Raw genomic sequence first — 24,699 nt, forward strand, 5'->3', positions numbered from 1 at the left:
GACGTAATTCAAACTTTGATAACAAAACGGATGTATACAACACCATTATTATACAAAACAGCATCTAACTAAACGCCAAATACAAACGGTTTCAACCGAATCTGTCGTAATTAATTGCTATATTCCTCACCCCAACTCAACCTCACTTGAATCCTGAAAACAATCTTATTATAGCAGTCGCGTGCGTGTGTGTGAAAATACTATAATAAAAGGACGTTTCACATTCACCGTTCTTTAAATATTCAATTTGTTAGGGTATGGGCGTAAATCAGACTGAATGGGGTTAGTATTTAGTATCGCTTAGAAGTTACTGAGGAAAAAAGAGATCCATAAATGGTGGTTCAGTTTTGATTCTAAGAGTGTTGTCACGGTCGACAGTAAAATGTGAAACATAATCTCACTTCAACTAGAAAACGCTTGCATTGTAGGCACGCTTCATCACTGACCAGTTTCTGACTGATACTCTTCTCGAAACATTTGGTCACAGATTGGTGTCGTTAATTTCACATCTTGGTTTTCGTTACCACTTTGCTGTATCAATAACAAAGATCTGATTTTAATGAGATTGGTCACAGATGGCCCGTTCGTCTCCACTGTAGACTAACGCTTAATCTCTGAATATGTATAATTTTGATAGTAACAAACAAGCCCATTTAAATTGAAAAGGAGCCCCAGGGAGACCAGAGATTCAGAACCTGAGGAAATCTAGACTTGCTTTATTACGCCTTTGGCACTGCAGATAGGGTTTGGCAGTAGGGAAAATAGTGTGGTTCAGGGACTGTGAGACAGAGATCTCAACTGCAGCATTTGGCTTTGCAGAGTTGCGTCCCTTGGGCTTGCAAGAAACCAATAGTCGTTCGAAACCGGGGAAAGAGTTTATTCCGTTCCCCCAACCCTAAACCTAACCCTAACTTAAATTTTGGACTTGTAGTCATTTTGTGAGTTCTCTAGTAATTGTTGTGTTAAGTTTTGTTAATAATTTTAGTATATTTATAAATATTATTTGGCGAAACGGGGTTCGTCCTGCATATAATTTTAGGTCCGTTTAGGTAGCTCTCATTTAAAGAGATCAATGTGACCTGCATTACGTCGTTTTTACTGTCAGGACTTCCTTTGGTTTACTCCCAAAAGTTAGACGTCCCAAAAGTCAGACAAATTAATCAGGCGTGACTGATTACAACCTAGTCTTACCCACTCATATATTGAACCTGCCCTATACACTAACGAGATGGTTTTCACTTTTGTACAGAAATACTTTGATCAGAATACTAATGTTGACTGGCTTACTCAATCACTGGGTCCTCCAAATGTGTTTTCATAATGTTCAAGTTTGTAATAACACGATTATAGATTTTGCATGCTTGTTTTTACAATGTTCACTTTGATCAAGCATTCTTATAGATTTTGCATGCTCGTTTTTACAATGTTCACTTTGATCAAAACATGATTATACATTTATTTATGTTGTTGAGTTTCCATCAACCTAAAGGAGTTACTTCCTTCCTAGCATTGTGTTTCCAGCATAAACAAAATCAAATATAGACAGAGGTACAGGATGTAGGGTTAGCGTTCAATTATAACTTGCAAATAATAGGAAAACATCATCATTATCGCTCTACCAAATTCAACACTATCTACACAAAATCAACCTTCATCCAAACGGCAAATGTATCACTGGCCAAATTCCCGAAACAATAGCCCACACTATATTTAACTGCTCAAAATATAATAAACAAAGAATCCCATTTACCAATGCTTTAAAACAGTACCTCAACAATGCTAACTCTTCTGATCTCAACATTCTTACAGACCCCCAGACCGCCTCCGTGGTGTAGTGGTTAGAGCGTCCGCCCGGAGAGCAGAAGGTCGCGGGTTCGATCCCCGGCCGCGTCATACCAAAAGACGTTAAAATATGGTACTTGTTGGTCCCTGCCTGGCGCTCGACATTAATGGGTACAACAAGGACTGGTCGGCTCGGAGTCAGTATAATGTGTCTGAGTGGGGTATTCCTGCTTCACTGCGGCATGGTATCTCAGTGAGCTAGCACTATAAAACCAGCTTCAGTCTGGGCTATAAATATAGTACAAGCAGCCCCACATACACATACACACGCATGCACGTCGTCATATGAGCGAAATATTCTCCAGCGCGACGTTAAACCCAATTTCACCTCACCTCACCTCTTACAGACCCCAAACTAATTAAAACAATCACTAAATATCTTATTCATGCATAATTATATCAAACAATCTAGAAACAAAAACAATAGTACAATAATTCCACTTTTTACCATTTTAAAAATTGTTATAAATATTGTCTTTTAACTTTAACTCATTTTTTAACCTTTTATTATGATCACCATTATTCACTTAATAATTATGTTTTTAAACAGGTTGGTTGTAAAGCAACATATTAACAAAAATACAATCAAATTGTTTTGTTTCATGTCAAATAAAGTCATTGTCATTATCCATAATCTCTTCTCTTTGTGTTTGGATTAGTATGTTTGGAGTAGTCCATTAATTAGTGAAGGTAACAGTGTAGTGAACCTCAGTGCAACCAACCATAACCTTTGTTGTTTTAACGCGTCTAACTTTTGGACGTCTAACTTTTGGGAGGTCACCCTTCCTTTCTACACCAAGCTGAGGTCAAGTGACATGACTGAAATACTGTACAGGGCATCGTTAAAACCCAGCTATGACAATAAATCTCACAATTGTGGACAACTGACCGCTTTGCAAAGCAACCTTATGTACTTCTGTAATACGAATGCGATTCATATTACATTTGTGAACGTGGATCATCCATCACCTGACCTTTTCGAGGATACACGTGCGCTTGAAAATCCCGTGCATTCAGGTATTGGCTTGCGAAGTTCTTTTATTGAGGTGACCGTGTTTGTGGCTTCACACGGACAGAATAAGCTTGTGAACAGGTTGTGTTTCCTCACGAATAACAATAGGTGTTGGTGGTGTTTTAAGGTGCCTCATCACTTCTCTCAAAATAACATATTTGTTGGTTGGAAAAATACAATTGCTCCTAAGGGACCGTTCATAATTTATTTGGTGTTTTTTTGTTTGTTATGATAATGATGACTTTAAGGGGGTGTCACCCATTTTGTTCTGGGGAGGTAGGGGGGTCATCAATTTTGTACATCGTTTAATTTCGTGTGTGTGTGTGTGTGTGATCAATTTTGTACATATACATATTTACAAATTACGCTTAAAAATATTGGAAGGGAAGGGGTCATTGATTTTGTACATGACATGCAGGGGCGGTCACTTTGTACATAAATGTTAGGGGGGATTCACATTGTACATGCTTGTCCATAAAAATCTTATAGTACTGTCGGAAATAGAAAAAAACTGTTTTTAGGCTGTTACTCTGTATCCCTAAAATTGACACAATTGCAAATAGCATATGTCGAAATAACCCACTTCGGCCTAACTGGGCGTTCAGTGGGATGCGTAATACGATATCCAGAAAAGCATGTTTACTCGTAAAATCGGGCAAAACTTAGAAAAAATACGAATAGCTGCTGAAAACAATAGATCAGACTATAGATGGCAATTAGGTCGCTCAGCCAGGTATGACGACGGACCGTCGACTCACCTGGCATGAAATGCACGTGCTGCCTACAGGCACAAGGGGTCATCTCAAAGATATTTTGTGCTTTTTCATGTGTGTTGACTATGTCTCATCTACTGATTAACATCTTACGTGTCTTTCTTTCATAAAGTTTATGTTGAGATATGTAAGAGAGTATGATACCCGAAAACCATAGAAACGCATCGTAGTATATAGGTGGCATGACCATCCGAAGATCGACAGGACTGGATATTATTTGTAAATTGTTATGACGTGCCGTGTACCTCCCCAGTATAATTGCCCTAAAGGATTATCTTATCTTAGCTGATATCTCTATCCCCAAGCCCGACCCCAGGTTTTGCTTTTGAGGCGACCCCTCCTATCTGTTTCTTTTTATAGTGACAGTGAGACTGCATGGTAGCTACATCCTTAATAGTTTCGGCATAAAAGTTATTATTTTACGTCAGCTATCGTTTATAATGAATCTACGTCTAATTTCAAATTGGGCATTTAAAAAGTGTCCTTTGTAATACAATATCGTCGCACACTAATTTGCATAAAGCCATGGTCTGTTCCAAGTAAGTCTTTTTGGACTTAGAAAACCCGCATTGCTCATTTCTGCACTAATTTCCCCTCAGTAAAGTCCTTTTTCTCCGTTTCCTATCTCTCTACCACTGAGACTGTAGTTAGGCCGAACTTAGTTTAACAGATATTTCACACTTTCACATATCAACTACATAAATTGTAGAGATAAATGAGAAAAAAATACAGTACTTTTTCTATTTCCGACAGTACTATATGTAATAAAAAGCAGTTTGGAGAATAGCCATCCCCGTTTCAGTGATAACTCTTCCAGCTATAAAGACTGGCTAACTGACTGACTGAATAAGGTTTAATTAGGCCGCTTCAAGCAATATACCAGCAACATCACGGCGCTGAACACCAGAGATGGGTTTCACATCCATACAGGGAATCGAACCCGCAAGCCAAGTTAAAGCTACCAAACCGCACTGTATGTATTAATGTTCACTGCACAATAGTGGTCGGATGAATGCAGACATTACATTGACGTCACTATTAGCGGTGCACTTCAATGCTAAAATAAAGGTCCAAGTCATTTGGCGGTGGGTAGTCCAGTGGTGAACGCGTTCGCTTATCACGCCGAAGACCCGGATCCGATATGGATGCAATAAATGAAAATTATTTAACAGCGGTGGTGTGGCTGAAATCTTTCTAAATGCGGCAAAAACCCTCACTCACTCGCTATTAGTTTCTGAGTATCTGTTTTGTTAAAGAAAACACACCCCGAAAAACAATTCGAGGCATTGGTGATGAGATAAATGGCGAGGACAACTTTCTGTCCAAGTAATGAAATATCCTACCCCAATCCAACGAGTTGTATAATAACGTCATGCGCGTGTGTGTGTGCGTGTGCGTGTGCGTTGTTATTGTATCTCATAATCATGCAACAGTTAGAAGTTGCGTGTCGTATATTAAGCGGCACAGACTCCCTTGAAATTTGATAGCTCAATCAAACTACCCCTGGAACCACGATCTCATTATATTCATGTCGTTTGAGCTGCCTGTACATTGTGCACTAAAGTATGCATAGCCCGTTAAGGTGGATCAAAAGAGATGTTAATTTGTCAGTAAACTAGCAGTAATCGCATTATCGCTTATTGTGTTTGCCATGGGCGACCCTGTCTCCTTATTCGGCGCCATTCTCCAGGGACGGGTGGTTAAAGCTTTCGCTCGTCTCGCCGTTGGCCCGGGTTCGATTCCCCACATGGGATGGGAACGTACAGTGTGTGAAACCCATTTCTGGTGTCCCCCCGCCGTGATATTGCTTGAATATTGCTAAAAGCGGCGTAAAAGCCACTCACTCACTCTCCATAAGGAGTACTTTAAGCGTGCCAGACACCTATTGTCAAGGGTTCGAATCCCTTATTTGCCCTCATTATGTGACTTGGTATGTCAGCACCATACCCGTGCTTGTGAGTTTCACCAAATTGAGCGAGTGGGTTACGTTTTACGCCGCTTTAGCAATATTCCAGCATTATCACAGCGGGGGACACCAGAAATGGGCTTCACACATTGCACCCATGTGGGGAATCGAACCCGGGTCTTCGGCGTGACGAGCGAACGCTTTAACCACTAGGCTATCCCACCGCCCCTTCACCAAAGTGGCAAACGCTAATACCTGCATTACTTCGGGTTTCCTCCCACGTACAATGACACGCCGAGATATATTCTTCAACGCGAGGTTGACATTTCCCATAACCCTAGTGTGTCTCACAGTCCCCGAATCACATCATTTTCCGTTGCGCCCAGCCATTTCTGTAATGCTAAAGCCCTTAACGAAGAAAGTCTAGATTTCCTCGGGTTCTGAATTTCCCTTCTCGCTGTGGCTACTTTTCAATTTAAAAGGAAATGTTTGTTTCTGTCAAAATTATATATATTCAGAGACTATGCTTTAGTCTACACTACCTCCACAATTTGAAATGAATCACAGATCACAGATCTTAGATAGCCCATCTCACAGGGGTTCGAATCACTGTTTGGACAATAATTTTAAAAATAAAATTTCAAATTTGAACGAAATCGGTGAAGAAATGGATTTTTTAGAAAATTCTCCAGCTACACTTATTACAAATTTAAAATATAAGTTACTCATAACATATAAAAACAGTGTACGGTTTTTATTTCTAAAAATTATTGTCCAAAAAGTGATTCAAAGCCCTGTGGCCCATCTACGTTTCCTTTGCAAGCTGTTGCGCTAAGTTTCTTTTTAGTTTTTTTTAAGTGAGTGGTTATTGTTTTACGCTGTGATTTTGCTGGAATATTGCTAAAAACAGCAATTTTGCAGCGGGAAATCCCAGAAATGACCTTTATTGTGGGGAATCGAACCAGGGCATTTCGCGTTACGAGCGATCGCTTTAACCACTGGACTACCCTGACTGCCCCAGAACCAATACTACTACTTCTTTTTCGTAATCAGTTCTTTTGTTGTGGTCTTATATCCAATAATTAACCCAATTACATACTGCTGAAGTATGTGGCAACATTTCCAAGCCGAATGATCCAATAGGCCGCTTAATTAACCGATGCGTGAACAGGATTAACAGGTCATATGGATTTGGGTACATTAATCCTTTTGTCATTGCAATACAGTAATCACCCCGGGTGTACCCTTATGTCGGCAACCATACCATGTTACAGTGTTTGTGTTTCCCAGGGCGTTCAGGCTAAAACGTCATCGCCAGGAACGTCAGTCCCCTGAACGGTCTGAGCTGGTATGTTGTGACCCAGGGTCTGTTCAAGACGAGATTCCAGCTACTCACTCACTCTCTGTGTGCTACTTGGTGGATGTTACAGTGTAGCGTTATGACGACCTCCAGTCTGTGTTGTGGTCTTATAACGCTGTGGATGTTAGGTTTCCTTGGTAAGTACTGCCCAGCTGACAGGGTTAGTTACCGAGCTGATTTTGTGGGTGAGAGCTGGGCCCTTATTCTCGAAACGTTCGTAGCCCTAAGAATTCTTAACTTTGATCGTAGCCAATGTGTTAAGAATGGGGTTAGGAAGTTCGTAGTGCTACACAAGTTTCGAGAATAGCTAGCCTGGAATAATATGTTCCGGTTTTATGAATTACAAAGATCGTGGGGGCGATGGGCTAGCCTAATGGTTAAAGCGATCGCTCGTCACGCCGAAGACCCGTGTTCCATTCCTCACATGGGTACAATGTGTGACGCCCATTTCTTGTGTCCCCAGTCGTGATATTGCTGGAATATTATTAAAGGCGGCGTAAAAGTAGACTCACTCACGCCTGAATTACAAGAACGCTGCTGAGTCGTGTTTAGTTATTGTCACCTCGTCTACATTGATGGCATCGACGGCATTGTGTTTAACCATGTGCTTAAGATGTAAATTAACACAGCATTGACGGAACCATTGACTGCGTTATAGTGTCTCCCAGTACACTACCGGACAAAATCACGTACACACCTTGCCTGATGATAGCAAATACTTAGCAGGAATGGCTTTCCGATGGTGATGCATTTCATACGGAGTATGTAAACTGATGTACAAAAGAAAGTACACACCTGGTGTTTGGGGTTTATTTGAAAAGTGTTGTGATTTTGACTGGCAACTTCGCAATTGGGCGCGATATCTGTGATATTTTGGCAACATATTAGGAAAGTCTGTGACTTATATATCATTGTAAAAACTCTTTTCAAAACATTTACGTCGCTTTTTGGAAAGTAATCCAAAAGCACCGGGTGTGTAGTTTCTTTTGTACGTCAGTCTATGTTTATAATATCAAGTTTGCATTGTCTCAGCCAAGTAATGTTTCAATAACGTTTGTAATTGTTTCGGTCAAATACAGTTTTCTTGTGTGTGCTCCCCTTTGCTCTGAAGCTTTTGTATAGATACAGTCTCAGACCCCCATCAGTATATACATAATACCTATAGATGGATAAAAGGTAAAAGGGATGCGCGATGATCTTGAATAATCCCTGCTTGTCGTAAGAGGCGACAAAAGGGATCGGGTGGTCAGACTCGCTGACTTGGTTGACACATGTCATCGTATCCTAATTGATCGATGCTCATGCTGTTGATCACTGGATTGTTTGGTCCAACTGGAATATTGCTGAGTGCAACAAACTAACAAATATAAATCCCAAATACAAACAATCTGTGTATCGATGACGCTGACTTTAACAACTGACTATCCATTAACGTTCGGTGGCTAGAATAAATATAGTATGACCAGAAATTATTGAGAATTTTAGGAATATGTTTAATTGGATTTCTAGTATAAACAACCTTGACCAGCTACCAAGTGCTTGGTTTCATTCAAGAGAGACAACTCCGTTAATCCTTTTTCATTAGTTTGTGAAGAGTTATATCCCTTTGTTTACTTGCTAGCAGACGACATTTTCAGTGATCCTCAGTATGGATGATTTAGAGAAGAGGAAGTTGATTTTGGAGTATTATAACAAGGACATCAGATCAGGTAAAGTGATTTCAAGTAGAACAGGCATCCCTTTGTCCAGTGTGTATCGTGTTTTGAAAAATATTGCAAATGGATATGGCATTGAGCACCAGGGAGGCGCAGGTAGGCCCAGAAAATTGACTGTCGGTGACAGGAGGCGGCTTGGTATTCCTGTTTCTAAAAACAAACGAAGGAGTTTAGAAAACTTAAGGCTGGATATGATTGATAGAGGAACTGTGGCTGTCTGTAAGGAGACAATTAGAACTGAACTGCATGCAATGGGTTGGCAGAAAAGTCGAGGAATTCCATCACCGATCATGAAACCTGAACAAAAGGAGCGAAGGTTGAACTGGTGCTTACAGCATAGAAATTTTAACTGGGACAATGTGATTTTCTCAGATGAAAGTTCTGTGTGGCTGTTTCCTAATACACTGAATTTCTGGACCAAACAAACTGAAAAACCTTTTTATCAGCGCCCAAAGTACAGTCCGAAATTTAACGTGTGGGGTGGCATATCTGTGTTAGGGGCAACGCCCCTCTGTGTATTTGAAGGGAATATGAATAGTGAGCGGTACGCAGATATTCTCGAGGGACATTTACTTCCATCTGTTCACGTGTTCTATGGAAATATTGCTGAAATGAAAGGAGAGATGGTCCGATATTGGGACAGCATGGACCACGACTTTCTAACTTCTTTGATCAGTAGTATGCCCCGCCGCATTGAAGCCTGCACTGCTGCCCATGGTGACTTGACAAAATACTAACTGTTCACCTGTCTTTGAATCTGGAGTTATGTTCTGCTCATATTCACATTTAATACGTGAGTTATGAGTGAAAAGAAATACAATCTTTAAATTCTCAATAATTTCTGGTTGTACTGTACATGTATGTTTTATATATGATTCTTTAGAAAAATGCCGGATATCCATGATTGGTCCTTTACCACTACGGTAAAACAGAAATAATGAGTGAGTTTGGTTACGCCGCTTTTAGCAATATTCCAGCAATATCACGGCGGGGGACACCACAAATGGGCTTCATACATTATGCCCATGTGGGGAATCGAACCCGGGTCTTCGGCTTGACGAGCTAACGTTTTAACCACTAGGCTACCCCATCGCCCCTAAAACAGAAATAAGTTGGATTGGTTTAACCGAATGCCATAACTCAAACATTTCAGTTCCAGATGTTTGTGCCGCTACCCGATGCAACTACTACAGCTCCTACGGCTACTACACCTACCGCTACTGCACCTACGGTTGTTGCGGGAGTAGCTACGCCTACGTGTGCTGCTCCAGTGCCACGAGGTAAGTAGAGACTCTTTACAGGAGTGAGTGAGTGAGTATGGTTTTACACCGATTATAGCATTATGCCAGCAATATATGGGCTTCACACATTGTTCCCGTGTGGTGAATCGAACCCGGGTCATCAGCGTTACGAGCGGACGCTTTTAACCATTGGGACATTCCACCGCCCCCGCTTTACAAGAAAGAATACATTATCGTTATTGACGCCTATGACGCCTAGTATAATATGTAAATGTAATCTCTCCCTGATGATAAAGTTGAAATGCGTAGGAGTGAAATACTATGTACTCGTCCACAGGCACTGAGGGTTTATTGCCCGAAGTTCTGTATCCTGATAAGTGAGCGAGTGGTTTAGCTGAGTGAGTGGTCAAGTGAGAGAGTTTAGTTTTACGCCACACTCAGCAATATTCCAGCTATATGGCGGCGGTCTGTAAATGACTGAGTCTGGACCAGACAAGCCAGTGATCAACAGCATGAGCATCGACCTACGCAATCAGGATACAGTGACATGTGTCCACCGAGTCAGCGAGCCTGACCACCCGATCCCGTTCGTCGGCTCTTATACGACAAGCATGGGTTACTGAAGATCAATTCTAACCCGGATCTTCACGGGTTCGGAGAAAGTGAGTGAGTGAGTAAATATGTGAATGAGTGATCTACGGATAGAAACGGAAGATAGGCAGCAGAAGGATATGCATGGTTTAATTAAGATATTATATCTTGATTTGTAATTTCAGTTTCGTGTTGTCTGGTGGTGCCATCACAGGCATTGTGATGGGAGCTCTTACTGTAGCTGTTGTCATCTTCATTATCTTGATCATCTTGAAGAAAAAGAAATACTGGAGAGGCAGGAGTGTTGTCGGCCACAGTAACATCGTAGGTGAGTGTCACCGTCTCCGTCAGGGATATTCCCCGAGTCATGCATCACCAATGGCCAAAGATTAACGTCAGTCACGCCCACCGTCAGGCATGAACCTCTGCCGTGTATTACTCCGAAAACGCATTATCCACAGGCATGCATTGCTCCAAACCACGCATTGTCCACAGGCCTACATTACTCCGAACTACGCATTATCGACAGGCATACATTACTCCATACCACGAATTATCCACATGCATGCATTACTCCGAACCATGCATTACTCACAGGCATACATTATTCTGAACTACGCATTACGCACAGGAATACATTACTCCATACCACGCATTACCCACAGGCATACATTACTCCATACCATGCATTATCCACAGGCATACATTACTCCATACCACGCATTATCCACAGACATACATTACTCCATACCACGCATTATCCACAGGCATACATTACACCATACTACGCAATCATCACATTATCCATAGGTATGCATTACTCCGAACCATGCATTACTCACAGACATACATTACTCCGAACTACGTATTATCCACAGGCATGCATTACTCCATACCACGAATTATCCACAGGTATGCATTACTCTGAACTACGCATTACCGAAAGGAATGCATTACTCCATACCACGCATAATCCACAGGCATACATTACTCCATACAACTCATAACCCACTGGCATGCATTACTCCGAACCATGCATTACTCACAGACATACATTACTCCGAACTACGCATTATCCACAGGCATACATTACTCCGAACCATGCATTACTCACAGGCAGACATTAGTCCGAACTATGCATTACCCACAGGCATGTATTGTTCCGACCTGCGGATTATCCACAGGCATGCGTTACTCCTAACTACGCATTACCCACATTCATACATTACTCTGAACTTCGCATTACCCACAGGCATGTATTGCTCCGAACTACGCATTACCCACAGGCATGCATTACTCCGAACTACGCATTACCCACAGGCATGCATTACTCCGAACTAGACATTACCCCCTGTCATACACTACTTCGTGTGTTCACTACTACACATTATCTCCCGTCATACATTATTCCTAACCATGAGTTATCCTAATTATACATTATTCCTATATTGAATCCCAGATTCGCACCGATTTCATTCCAGTTCCAAAGTGGTTAAATCAAATATCCGCACCAGGGCCTAGATTTTCGAAGCATTAACATTAACATTAACTTACGACTATCTTGGCGCTAAGAGTGCTTCGAAAATCTAGGCCCTGGTCGTGATACAACTGAAAGTCAGTTCATAATACCATCTCTAATTGCATGACTTCAGAGTTCGTTCTCTAATCCGGATTACTATATATTACCTAAACACACTTGACACGTAATCAAAAGACACAGAACAATGGTGTAGATCAACGTAGAGTCAGATGATCACATTACCTGTAACGGTTAACCCTTTCTGTTTCAGTGAGCAGCTCCTCCACGGCTACAAAGCCTGTCAGTACCGTCCAGGTGGGACCGTCCGCCCCACACAATCCCTACCCTGCATACCCACCCCCAGCATACCCACCCCGGCATACCCTCCACCACAACAGCCCCCATCAAACAACCAAGCATACCCCCACCCCAGCAGCCCTACACACCCAACAACCCAGCTTACCCACCCCACCCCTGCCTACAACATAACGACGACATCCCATGTTTATTAATAATGCTGCTGTTGTCAGCCAGTGTGAAATGATATATATGGTGTTTTGGCAACCCGTACAGAATATTTGTGACTTGTAAATCACAATCAAAACACATTTCAAATATTTACGTTCATTTGGGGAGATGAACCTCAATGCACAAGGAGTGTACCTCCTTCTGTACTTCAGCATTATATTTAGACAGACCGCTGGAAAATTATTCTGGAGCAACTTTCCCACTGTACATAATAAATTCACCCACTGTTATCTCGAAACGCCAGCTTCCCCGAACCCATCAAAACCATACTTCGATTCTCCCGAAGGACGCTATCCGAGCAGTCACGATGTTTTCCGAGCAGTTTCGATGATATCAGAGCAGTCACGATGTTTTCCGAGCAGTCACGATGTTATCCGAGCAGTCACGATGTTTCCGTGTAGCCAGACATACAGGCACCATCGGTGGGAAAACTCAACACGCCTTATTCTTTAACCAAAATCTATTATTTCAATATATTTTCTTATCGTTTGCATTGAAAAAGGTTTGTACAGAAAAATACCCAAATACATTCGACATCGAAAAGAGATTGTTTGACGTGATGACCAAAATAGAATGTGTCCACATTACCGTCCAGAACTGTACATTCTAGAAGATGTGTAACAAGGGAATATATTTTACATATTTACATGAAAAAATAAAGATTTTTCAAAGAACAATTACAAGATTTATTGTGTTATTATTTCTGAACTGCTACCCAAGCAAAACATGGCGTGGGTGGCGTCTACTATAATATGAGTGCTGGAATGAAGCCCAAGTTTACGTATGTCCAAATCATATTTACTTTGGTGTGAGTGTTCAGCAGTTCCGATGTTTGTATCTCAGAGGCTACATGTATTACTGTCTACGTATCATGTTTTGGATCAGGGGGTAGGTTAGTGGTTAAAGATAACGCTCGTCACACTGAACACTGGGGTTTGATTCCCCACGGAAGTAAAGTGATTGAATAGTGCTAAAAGCGGCGTAAAACCCAACTCACTCACTCAAAAATTGCTTATTGTTAAATGTTGTGTTATTTTTCACTTGGTGCAATGTTCATGTTTTCACAAGGTGAGTTAATCTGGGATTTATTAGTCCTAATTAGGTAATTTTCGCGGTGAATGAAGCTTTTGATGCAAAGAATGTACATGAATAGATAAAAAGTATGACTGATTTGAGCTGAATTTGTGTTGCATGGTTTGTAATTGAAGAATATTACATTTTCCACCCCATATATACAGCAATGTGATCTCCTTGGAGTGAGTGAGTGAGTTTATCGTCACATCGGCAATATTACAGCCATAAAAAGCTGTCTACGAAGGACAGTAAAATAACTAGATTATCACAGAGACGAATTTAAAACTAGTAATTTAAATCTAAAACAGTTTAACTATAGATGACAATACAATATAAAAACGGGCTATAGATTGCCAACAACTGAAGGTAGATGACCATACTAGGAACCATGGGGGACGATCTCCTTGGAGTGAGTGAGTGACTGAGTTTGGTTTTACGCCGCTTTTAGCAATATTCCAGCAATATCACGGAGGGGGACACCAGAAATGGGCTTAACACATTGTACCCATATGGGGAATCGAACCCGGGTCTTCGGCGTGACGAGCAAACGCTTTAACCACTTGGCTACCCCACGGCCCGATCTCCTTGGAAAAATACATGCAACAAAATCCTTTCCATATTCACGAGAAGTCTCTGCCGATTCCAACCACATTATGAGTACATGTTAATGAATGACCATCAAATAGTTTGGATATCCGGTGTTTATAAAACGGTGAGTGAGCGTATCCTGCATCACGGGTGTCACCTGTCACTAACACTTGCAAAGGCGAGTCAGTTGTTCACCTGACTGTAGAACACGAGAGCATGCTACAAGTCCAAACTGGGAACTGCATCAAACATATTTGTAATCTCTGATGGAAACGTCATCCATCTGTCTACTATTGGTCATGTTGAAGACGTTTCTGAGGCCTTGGATGTTAAACCTTCATAATGCTACTTCTATGCAAGAGTGGTGCTCCTTGAAATCGTTTGAGAAGGAACATACTTGCTTGTCACTCACATCATGTGAAATGTAGACACGTGAATACTGATAGAAATGAACAGACAAATTGGCCACAGGGGTGAGTAAGTGAGTTTAGTAAGTGAGGATATTCTGCTCGCAATGAATAGCGACCTCGCTTTTTTCAAACCTTTTTACCCGACATCACGCCGAGTTTTTTTTCATATAGACTGGAACATTCTTCTTTTTATTACACAAAAAATATATATACGATAAACCATGTTTATAACAAACTGACTATAATTTCAACCAATCAGTGACGTACAGACCCGTGCAAAAAGTATTCGGACCCTTGACGTAATTTCCATAGACTAACATGTTATTTCAGTGTTGCATAGATAATTTTCATGAAGTGAGTTTAGGATGGATCTTTGTAAAATTGGACAGGCAAATTAGAAATCATCTCTGCTCTGCGCACATAATAGTTCAATTTTCCGACCCTTATTTAACAAATGAAATCACATTTATCAACTTACGTATGGTTCCACAATGCACAATCCCATAGGCCGCCATGTTAAAAGAGTTCATGCACTGTACACATGTACATTAAATTGTTGCCATTCGATAAATAAGCAACGGAAAATTAAACAGAAATTATGTGATTGTAGGTAAGAGGATTCCTCACAAATGTGCAAAATTTGACTTGGATCTTACGAAAATTACATTCATGAAATTATTTATGCTACACTAAATTAACATGTAAGTCTATGGAAATTACGTCAAGTGTCCGAATACTTTTTTGCACGACTCTGTAGATGCATAAGTGTGCACGCGCGCGTTGATTAATGTTCCAGCCACATGACGACGGTCTGTAAGTAATCGGACCAGATGAGTCAGTAACTGACATTATGAGTGAGTGAGTATGTTTACGCCGCTGTTAGCAATATTCCAGCAATATCACGCCGGGGGACACCAGAAATGGGCTTCACATATTATACCCATGTGGGGAATCGAACCCGTGTGATTTGGCTTGACAACGCTTTAACCACAAGGCTACCCCACCGCCCACTGACATTATGATCAAAGACCTGTGCAGTTGGGATATGATGACATGCATGAGTGAGTGAGTGAGTTTAGTTTTACGCCGCACTCAGCAATATTCCAGCTATATGGCGGCGGTCTGTAAATAATCGAGTCTGGACCAGACAATCCAGTGATCAACAGCATGAGCATCGATCTGCGCAATTGGGAACCGATGACATGTGTCAACCAAGTCAGCGAAACTGACCACCCGATCCCGTTAGTCGCCTCTTACGACAAGATAGTCGCCTTTTTATGGCAAGCACATGGGTTGCTGAAGACCTATTCTACCCCGGATCTTCACGGGTCTGACATGCATGAACCATGTCAGCAGGCCGAGCCACCAGTCAGTCATCACCAACGACAAATATGGGTTGCTGAAGACCAATTCTAATCCCCATCTTCGCGGGCTTCTGTGTTTGTGCAAGTGGATGTTTAGTTTACGCCGCTGCTAGTATTATTTCAAATTCGCGGTGGACACCAGAATTGGGTTTCACACTTCGTACCCATGTGGGGATTCGGACCCTGGTCTTCGGTGTGACGAGCGAACGCTTTCACCACTAGACTGCCCGACTGTCCAGCAACCAAAAAAAAAAAGTTTATTTGTTGTTTAACGCTGCACTCAGCAATATTCCATCTGTGTGGCTGCGGTCTGTAAATATTCGAGTCTGGACCAGACAATCCCGTGATTAATAATATGAGCATCGATCTACGCAAATGGGATACGATGACGTGTGAACAAAGTCAACGAGCTGACCACCCGATCCCGTTAGTCGCCTCTTACGACAAGCATGGGTTGCTGAAGACCAATTCTAACCTGGATATACACGGGTACCAAAGGAAGGATCATGCAGTCCATTATGAAGCTTTAAAGGCAAGACCCGTGAAGGTCCGGGTTAGAATGAACCTTCAGTAAACCATGCTTGTCGTAAGAGGTGACGATCGGGTGGTCAGGCTCACTGACTTGGTTGACACGTGTCATCGGTTCCCAATTGCGCAGATCGATGCTCATGCTGTTGATCACTGGATTGTCTGGTCGAGACTCCATTATTTACAAACCGCCGCCATATAGCTGGAATATTGCTGAGTGCGGCGTAAAACTAAACTCACTGACTCACAATCCATTCTAAACTCTGTCAACCATATAGCTGGAATATTGCTTAGCGCTTCGTAAAACTAAACTCACTCACTCAAGTCAACACTGATCTTGCCACCGTTGTCATCTGTTTAAAGTTCAACTTGACACTAAATTCCTGATATAATAACCAGCATGTAGAAAATATCCAACTCCAGTCCATAATACCAAAGCAACAGATTTTGTTGATTTTTTATTACTTAAATATACATACTGATCGAACTGTATGAATAAAAATCCGTAGCAAAAATAAATATGTTGAATAAATTAAAACACATGTACAAATACGCATGCACATGTTATATGGGGATTGCAATTTGGTTGCTAATAAATACTACAATAATAGGAACTTAATACGACAGTTGTACAAATTAGCTAAGAGATAAACTAAAGTAAATGTTAGTCACATAGCAGATAGTTGCTCTAAAACTACAAACACGTTAGCACAAGAATGTACACATTGTTGACAAGGATGATTTTTCTGCCCCAAATATACTTCAATGTCTATTAGTCACTATAACGATGTTTAGCACTTGTGGGTTTTCAATTAGTGGTAAGTACGTCACACGCGTCGTAGACGATGTTGCAATGACGTCGCTTGAGTTACTGCTGCTTGTGGGCTATGAATGAATACAGCCTCTGGACCTGACTCTGTTGGGGGGTTAGTTGTTGGTGGGGGAAGGTCGGATGCTGGTTTGGGGCACCGGGTAGAGACCCCCCTGGGTGCATCATAGAGCCAGGGGCACCTTGGGGGTAAGGGAAGATTGGGCGTGGCATCATCTGGGTTGCCTGTCCGGGGGCCATCATGGCGTTCGGTGGGAGGAAGGAGTACGGGGATGCGGCCGACATGAGAGCTGACATAGGCTGGGCGCTGTACGGATTCACTTGCGGTAATGGGGTTGACTGCTTGTTCTGTTTAGCTTGGCGTCTCATCCGGGCACGTTTGTTCTGGAACCACACCTGGAGCAGGACCGAAATGTTTCATGAAGAGGATATAATAAGCAGGAAACGGGATACATCAAGAACTTGTTATTGTAATAATGATATTTTATGTTACAAACGAGTGGGTGAGTACTGCTTTACACCGCTTTTAGCAATATTCCAGCAATATCATGGCGGGGGACACCAGACACCGGCTTCACACAGTGTACCCATATAGGGATCGAACCCGGGTCTTCAGCATGGCGAGAGGACGCTTTAACCATTAAGCTACCCCTCGGCCCCTGTTACAAACGAGCGAGTGAGTTCAGTTTTACGCAGCTTTTAGCAATACTCCAACAATATCACCGCTGGGGATACCAGAAATGGGCATCACACATTGTACCCATGTGGGGAATCGAACCCAGGTCATCGGCGTGACGAGAGAACGCTTTAACCCCTAGGCTATCCCACAGCTCCTATACAAACGAAAGACACTAAGGAAACTAAGAAGTTGCTTAGCAACGTAAAGAAAATATCAGATGCTAACCTTTCATATGAACTAAAGCTTAGTCGACTGCGTTCGTCACCCATACAGATTCACTTACAAATACATGTCTCAGGTAGTTTCAGTGACATAACTTACCCTCAGCCGCTGGTCAGGGATGTCCAGTTCTCTGGCCAGTCTGTCTATGGTGTCACACTCAGGGTAGGGGTTCTCCATGTAGACCCTCTCCAGCGCCCGAAGCTGACCAGGGTGTAGCTGGTGCGAGACTTCTTCTTGTAGGACCCCATGTCAGGGTCGGGGTTGGGCCTCTTGCTCCTGGGGGGCGCCAGTAGACGACGAGGATGATGCCGTGGAGGAGATGGAGGTGTCGCAGATGGAGCTGGTAGATGAACACCTGGATCTCATCAAGGAGGTGTCACTCAGACTGGAGTTAGAGTCCTCCATACAGGGTAGCTGTGATGTGGTGAGCTCGGGACTACTTCTGGATTCAATGGATGAGGATGGAGAGTCAGTACTGGAGTTGACGTCGATAGCAGAGTCATCTGAAAGGACGATGAAAAATAGAATCGTTATATTATTCTTGAGTTCTTAGTACGAGATTTGACTCTACTCTCTTGTGTGATGGTCTACCTGTATGTCGTTAACACTTCAAGTACGGTGAGTGAGTTTAGTTTTACGCAATATTTCAGCAATATCACGGCGGGGGACACCAGAAATGGGCTTCACGCATTCTATCCGTTTGGGGAATCGAACACGGGTCTTCGGCGTGACGAGCGAACACTTTAACCACTAGGCTACCCCACCGTCCCCATTTCAAGTACAAATACGATTAAATACTTGGGGTGGAAAGGGTGCCCAGCGACCCCTGGCGGTCTTTATAACTGAAATGCTAGTCGTTATGTTACAATAGGTGACTAGACACATATGACTTCGTACCAATAGAGCGTTTGTCGTTACTTGTTTGACATGCCCAGTTTCAATTATTTGTAGGTCTCTGTGATATATGTCATACTTTGTTGACGATCACATGAAACATCTGTACACCCTCTACCGTTATTGCTTTCTTTAAAAGAGAATCCATTGAACATACCCTTCCCAGTACATGTTGGACTCGGGTTTGAATCTGGGGATGATGAGAAGGGAGGTAACTGCGTGTTGCCTACTGGTATCTGCTGGGTGAAGAAACTGGGCGACATGAAGATGTTGTTGGAGAAGATGGATGGGTTGACGGGATCCCGCTTCTCTGGTGTTGGTTGAGCTGGAACGTTGGACGGTAGACTCGCAGTGAAGGCATCTGGTGGTTTTGATTGGTCGTGGAGCCTGGAAACCATGTGCTGGTGCTGGAGGTTCGGTTGACTGTCCATGGACTTCGGGAACTCACTCAGAAAGTAACTCAAAGCATCAGCCTGGCTTTGGAGATGTGGTTCTGCTTTTACTGTCGGGACGGGTGACTCCTCTTGTGGGGGCTGCTTATCGTTGGATTCAGACGGGACCTTTTCTTCTGTAGAGACTTGTGGCATTTGTGGTTTGGGATCTGATGCAAATCCTGAGATAAGGCTTGAGTTAAATGGGTGCTGGAAGGGCTGGCTGTAGGGTGTACTGTTGACCCAGGGTAGGGAACCGGGTGGAAACATTGGCGGGTATCCGTTGGTGAGTCGCACTGGCTTGGGGTGAGCCAAACCACTTGAGGCGATCTTGGCAGATGAGACATGCTGTTCCCAGAAGTTTACTGGATTTGTAGGGGGGTCTTGGTTGGGTAGGGAGCTGTAGGGATGATGTCCCGAACTGGAATCAGATGGAATATTATCGGAAACAGATTGTCGGTCGTCATCGCTGGTGTCGGACTCAGATGACTGGCTGCTGGGTGGTTGAGGGGTGTTGGGCTCGGAGTGCGAGTCCGTGGACTCTCCCTCGTGCAGCAGGAGACGTGTGGAGTGAGTCTGTTGAACTGTTTGGTGAATCGGAGGCTGTGGGACTGCTTGGCCGTAGGCGATGGTTGAGCTGTGGTCAGCTGAGGCCAAGTCGGGCACCTGTCCGTCGTGTTCTGTCTTATGTGGCATCCCAGATAGAGTACTATTGATCAGATTGTTCAGCTGCATCTGGAGGTTGGTTTGGCTGACATTGTCCTCGCCGGCCGGAGACGGCTTGACTCGGAGACCTTGTCTTGGAAGTGTTGGGTCTCTCTGTTGTCTTCGGTTCTGCCACACGCTGTGTTGACGGTCGGGCTATGATTGGTTGTACCAGATAGTTGAGTTACGGAATTCGCTGGCAGCTGGGGTGGTGTTGAGCCAGAAGGGACTGATGAGGTGACTGGGCTGAGGAACTCGAGTGGGCTGTGGTGCCTTGTGCTGTGACAATGAACTTTGGACTTGGGATAACTGAACAGACTGGGTCTGAGACTGGTGCGCAGACTGGACTTGGGACTCGGGTTCGGACTTGACTTGGCTCTGGATATCAGACTTGGGTTGATCGTGTATGACGGACTGAGATGTAAGCTGGAACTTATTCCAGGGCTGGATGGAATGGTGAATCTGTGTCTGACTGGGAAACGGTCTTATTTGTGGCTGGTTGTTTGATTGTAGGGGAGGACTTGGCTGCGATTGGGCCTCGGGGGTCTGGGGCTGTTGCTCTGGTTCTATCACTTCTTGATCCCGGGGATGTTCGGACGACTGGGGTTGGTGAGTCACAACTTGTCCGCTTGACTGAAAGTGAGGTAAATGATGCCTGAAGTTGGCGTAATCTGCAGCACAGAACGTGAAGGACTGTCCGGGGTTGCCAAACAACGTATTCTGCACACTCCTTTGAATATCCGTGTGAGAGGGCACCGTCACAGGCGTGTATGTCATGCTGGTGGGAGGAGCGTAAGTCGTGCCAGACGTCGCAGACAGATAATCGCTGTAGAAGGTTGCGGGGGCGACGTCTTTAACAATGTCAGACATCGTGGTGATGTCGTCTATGGTCTTCGCGTCCAGAGTTAGGTGGTCGGTGTTCTGGGTCCAAATCGTCTGCTCGGTTTCCTGGACACGAGGAATGCCCTGTTCAGTGTCGTCTGCTTTGTCGCCCAGAATTGCAAGCCATGGCAGGAGGTCGGAGCTGTTGGTGTAGCTGAAGTGAGGAGCTAGTGACGCTGCAGCGATGGACGGAGGCTGAAACATTAGAGTTCAAGATTTAGATAAATCGGCCGAATATTCGCTTAATGGCGAGTGAGTGTAATTTTACACTGCTTTCGGCAATATTCAAGTAATATCACGGCAGGGACACCTGGGCTCTATTACAGTGTAGCCATGTGGGAAATCGAACCCGGGCCTTAGGCATACGAGCGAATGGTTTAACCACTATGCCATCCCACCGCCCTATTCGTTTAATAGTACATCGTAATGTCAAAGGTCTTGTATATTGGAAAGTATGTAATGTAGAGCACGATTATGTGCATGCTGCGTTGTGTGATCATGTAAAGTGCAAAATACGTAATGAATCTCAAGTGGTGAAGCGTCATTAAATTAGCCATGCACATTTTCAGATATTTGAACGATCAGTTTTACCTCGCAATGTAAAATCCAGGAAACGAGATATTGAGCAGCAATTACAGATTGGTATGATACTATTTCGTATTTTACACAAGTAGCTAACAAAAACATTAATTCTTGGACAAAGTGGAAATATTTTGTATTTCTTTGGTAAGAACGTTTTAATGCAAAATTACGATTGATCTCATTATGAAATTTCTGTACGTGTTATCTTATCATGAAATTCATGATCGGTCCTCTAAAATATTATGTGTGCTGGTCATTTTGAGTTGATCTTGGACAAAAGCTCTGAAGTTGGCGATTCAGTTTTCGTGCTGCATGTCCACGAGCGCATGGAGACAGCATGCATCTCGGGTGTAGGGGTGGTGTCAAAAGCAGAAAGTGATAATTATGACTCGTTTGATATCGCTGACAATGCTTTGATTTGATTTGAGTTCAAACTCTCCCCGGACAAGTTCAGCTATTATGATCATTCAATAATTACACCACTAGAAAATGCTGAACGTGGAAGTGACTCAACTGATGAACTCATTTCGAACGCCACCATTACTGAATCCGACTTACCTGGCAGATGTTGACACCCGCACCTTCGTGATGAGATTGAAACTATAGTCTTTATCTGATAACAATTACCATTGGCCCAAACCAGTGGTTAGTCATATCTTTACTACAAAATTAACCGAATTTATGTTGAAATAGTTTTTGCACTGTTCATGCACACATTACAGAAACAGTCAACGAAAAATATTTTCGGGCAATTTCTGACACAAATTATTGACATCCATTTTTAACCTTGAAGGGAGATAACTCTGGTAAATTCAGTTGCTGTTATGAACAGATACCAAAGATATTTTATCATATTAACAATAAAGGATGTTTATTGGCTTACCTTGTGAAATTGACGATAAAAGTAAACATATTATGTATATGACCAAAATATCCAGCAAACGTATGATGTAATAATCCAGACGTCAGCCTGATGTAAATCCAAGTCAATCCCCAGGAAAGGTCAATACTATTTACATCATGCGCTGTCACCCACATTTTTATTAGCCAATGAAAACCGAAGAGACAACTTACCTCGCAGTGCTCTTCCATTTGGTTGGTCAGAATATTTCAGCTTGAGCAAGTGAGTTGTTTTCGAAGTGTAAGAAATCACAAGTTGAATGCTTGTTGTGAACTCATCTCAAATATTTATACCCAGGAGGACTGTGTTGACATTTTCTCAAACATGTCACTTGGCAGATGAGTAAAATACCTAATGGAGATGATTAGAGTCGTGTTGTAATTGATTGGCGTTTCGCGAATTGCATGAAGTGTGTTGTTATAACGGCCATGTCAGTGATTAGTGTATTGTTTACCATCATCTCAATAACACTGTTACCGCCATTGTGAGTTAATCTTGTCAGCCGAGATGTTTTTGTATGAGTAACTGGATGATTGATAGAATTAACAGAAACTTAGCATTGTCGGTACAGGCCATTTTTAAACAAGGTGGCAGGCTAACGTAAAATATATCTTGACATTTTCGCAAATATTTCGTATGATTTTATTCATGGAATTTGACATATTTCATCATGAAAGGAAAAATGTTATTGTATTTTTCTTTAGATTATTTACTAGCGCTTGTTAAAAGGTTTTTAATCAACATATGGAGAATGAATTTTAATCGTTATCGTCAGGAATGGTCGGGTTTTGTGGGCGATGACTTTCACTATATTCCCGTGAAATGAACACGATACCCCCGAGTGACTCTGCACGTGCAGCATGACTTAATCGGTCTGATTGTGGGGTCGTGAGGGAAGATTTCTACAACCGGACTGAATCGGTGCAGAGATGTATCAACCCCATGAACGGTTACACTGTCACACTGTGACGATAGGTTTACTATATTTCTTTGTTTTAAACTTTTATTTATTCACGAGAGTTAATTAGGATTGGTGAACAAGCTTTACAGCTTATGTTTACACCGCTCCCATGCAACATATATAATACAAAGTAAACTGAAGAATGTGACGTCATCGATACTGATTATTATATAAATAATGTATATTTGTATTGCATCAAATACAAATACAACTATTCTCTAAGTAAACAGAAAGTTACGTTTTGTGTGTCTAACGAGCCATTTGTAAAAATGTAAATTAATCATGAGCTTTTTGTTCAGTTAATTTCATTATTTTTATTATAATATTATTATGAATAATACTAAATGTTATTTACTAGTATTATGCTTCTTTCGAAGAAGCAGGTAGCAAAGGTACTGTAAGTCCCCATGGTCCCTAATATGGTGATCTACCTTCAGTTGTTGGCGATCTATAGCCTATTTTGATATTGTGCTGTCCCCTATAGTTGAAATGTTGTAGATTTAATTACTAGTTTTAATTTCAAATCTGTGATAATCTAGTTATTTTACTGTCCTTCGTTGACAGGTTTTTACAGTTTACCATTACTTACTATGTAGAAAATTAATTGTTCTCGTCACGATATGGCTGAAATATTGCCGATGTGACGTTAAATTTTAACTCAATCACTCTTTCGAAGAAGGAATATCGTTTAGCGAATAGACACAACATAAATAGGTTGAGTATAATTGGATGCAAAGCCCTTCGCTGTAGTACACATACACTTTCTCGTTAGATATCATTCATTTCCAAAAATTGGTGTGGGTGGTGGATGGGGTGTAAACTAGGTCTTCAGCATGACGAACTGATGCTTCAACCAGTTACAAACTAAGGGAACAAAGGAGTATGTTATATTTGGGATCACACTTTCTTGGTAAAATACAGATTCTATTAGTACTTTAGTCCGCAGTCCAGACTACCAGTTGTCCGACTTACATTTTTGCGGAAGGGGCGGTGGCTGAGCGGGTTAGGCATCATACTTTGAGTGCTGGCGATTAGGTGTGGGTTCGAATCCAGGATTGGACCCAATCCAACAAAAGTACAAGAATCTGTACTTTACTAAGAAAGTGTGATCCCAAATGTAACATATACTACATTTGACCAGATGCTTGATTGGCATTTTAGA

General features: G+C 42.3%; 3 protein-coding genes across 3 annotated transcripts in view; 1 reads left to right on the forward strand and 2 right to left on the reverse strand.

The window, feature by feature from the left end:
• Nucleotides 1-12,448, forward strand: part of LOC124265150 — a 28,992-nt gene extending 16,544 nt beyond the window's left edge. Inside the window, exons 2-5 of the mRNA XM_046699938.1 lie at nt 6,824-7,030; nt 9,762-9,888; nt 10,626-10,768; nt 12,231-12,448. Coding sequence (XP_046555894.1) covers nt 6,955-7,030; nt 9,762-9,888; nt 10,626-10,768; nt 12,231-12,448 — 564 coding nt within the window. The 5' untranslated portion in view covers nt 6,824-6,954. The remainder of the gene's footprint in view (nt 1-6,823; nt 7,031-9,761; nt 9,889-10,625; nt 10,769-12,230) is intronic.
• A 4,871-nt stretch (nt 12,449-17,319) lies between these two features.
• LOC124265151 (homeobox protein MIXL1-like) lies at nt 17,320-18,358 on the reverse strand. The gene is made up of 2 exons (XM_046699939.1): nt 18,281-18,358; nt 17,320-17,676 (listed from the first exon to the last, which is right to left on the reverse strand). The coding sequence occupies exons 1-2, from the start codon at nt 18,356-18,358 to the stop codon at nt 17,320-17,322; spliced, it is 435 nt and encodes a 144-aa protein (XP_046555895.1).
• Nucleotides 18,359-18,430: 72 nt separating this feature from the next.
• Nucleotides 18,431-20,241, reverse strand: LOC124265152 (uncharacterized serine-rich protein C215.13-like). The gene is made up of 2 exons (XM_046699940.1): nt 19,233-20,241; nt 18,431-18,684 (listed from the first exon to the last, which is right to left on the reverse strand). Exons 1-2 carry the CDS (start codon nt 20,239-20,241, stop codon nt 18,431-18,433), a joined length of 1,263 nt encoding a protein of 420 aa, XP_046555896.1.
• Nucleotides 20,242-24,699: the final 4,458 nt, after the last annotated feature.

This window comes from Haliotis rubra, unplaced genomic scaffold (genome assembly GCF_003918875.1).
Source record: "Haliotis rubra isolate DU_JTF1 unplaced genomic scaffold, ASM391887v1 Scf963, whole genome shotgun sequence".
Taxonomy (NCBI): Eukaryota; Metazoa; Mollusca; class Gastropoda; order Lepetellida; family Haliotidae; genus Haliotis; species Haliotis rubra.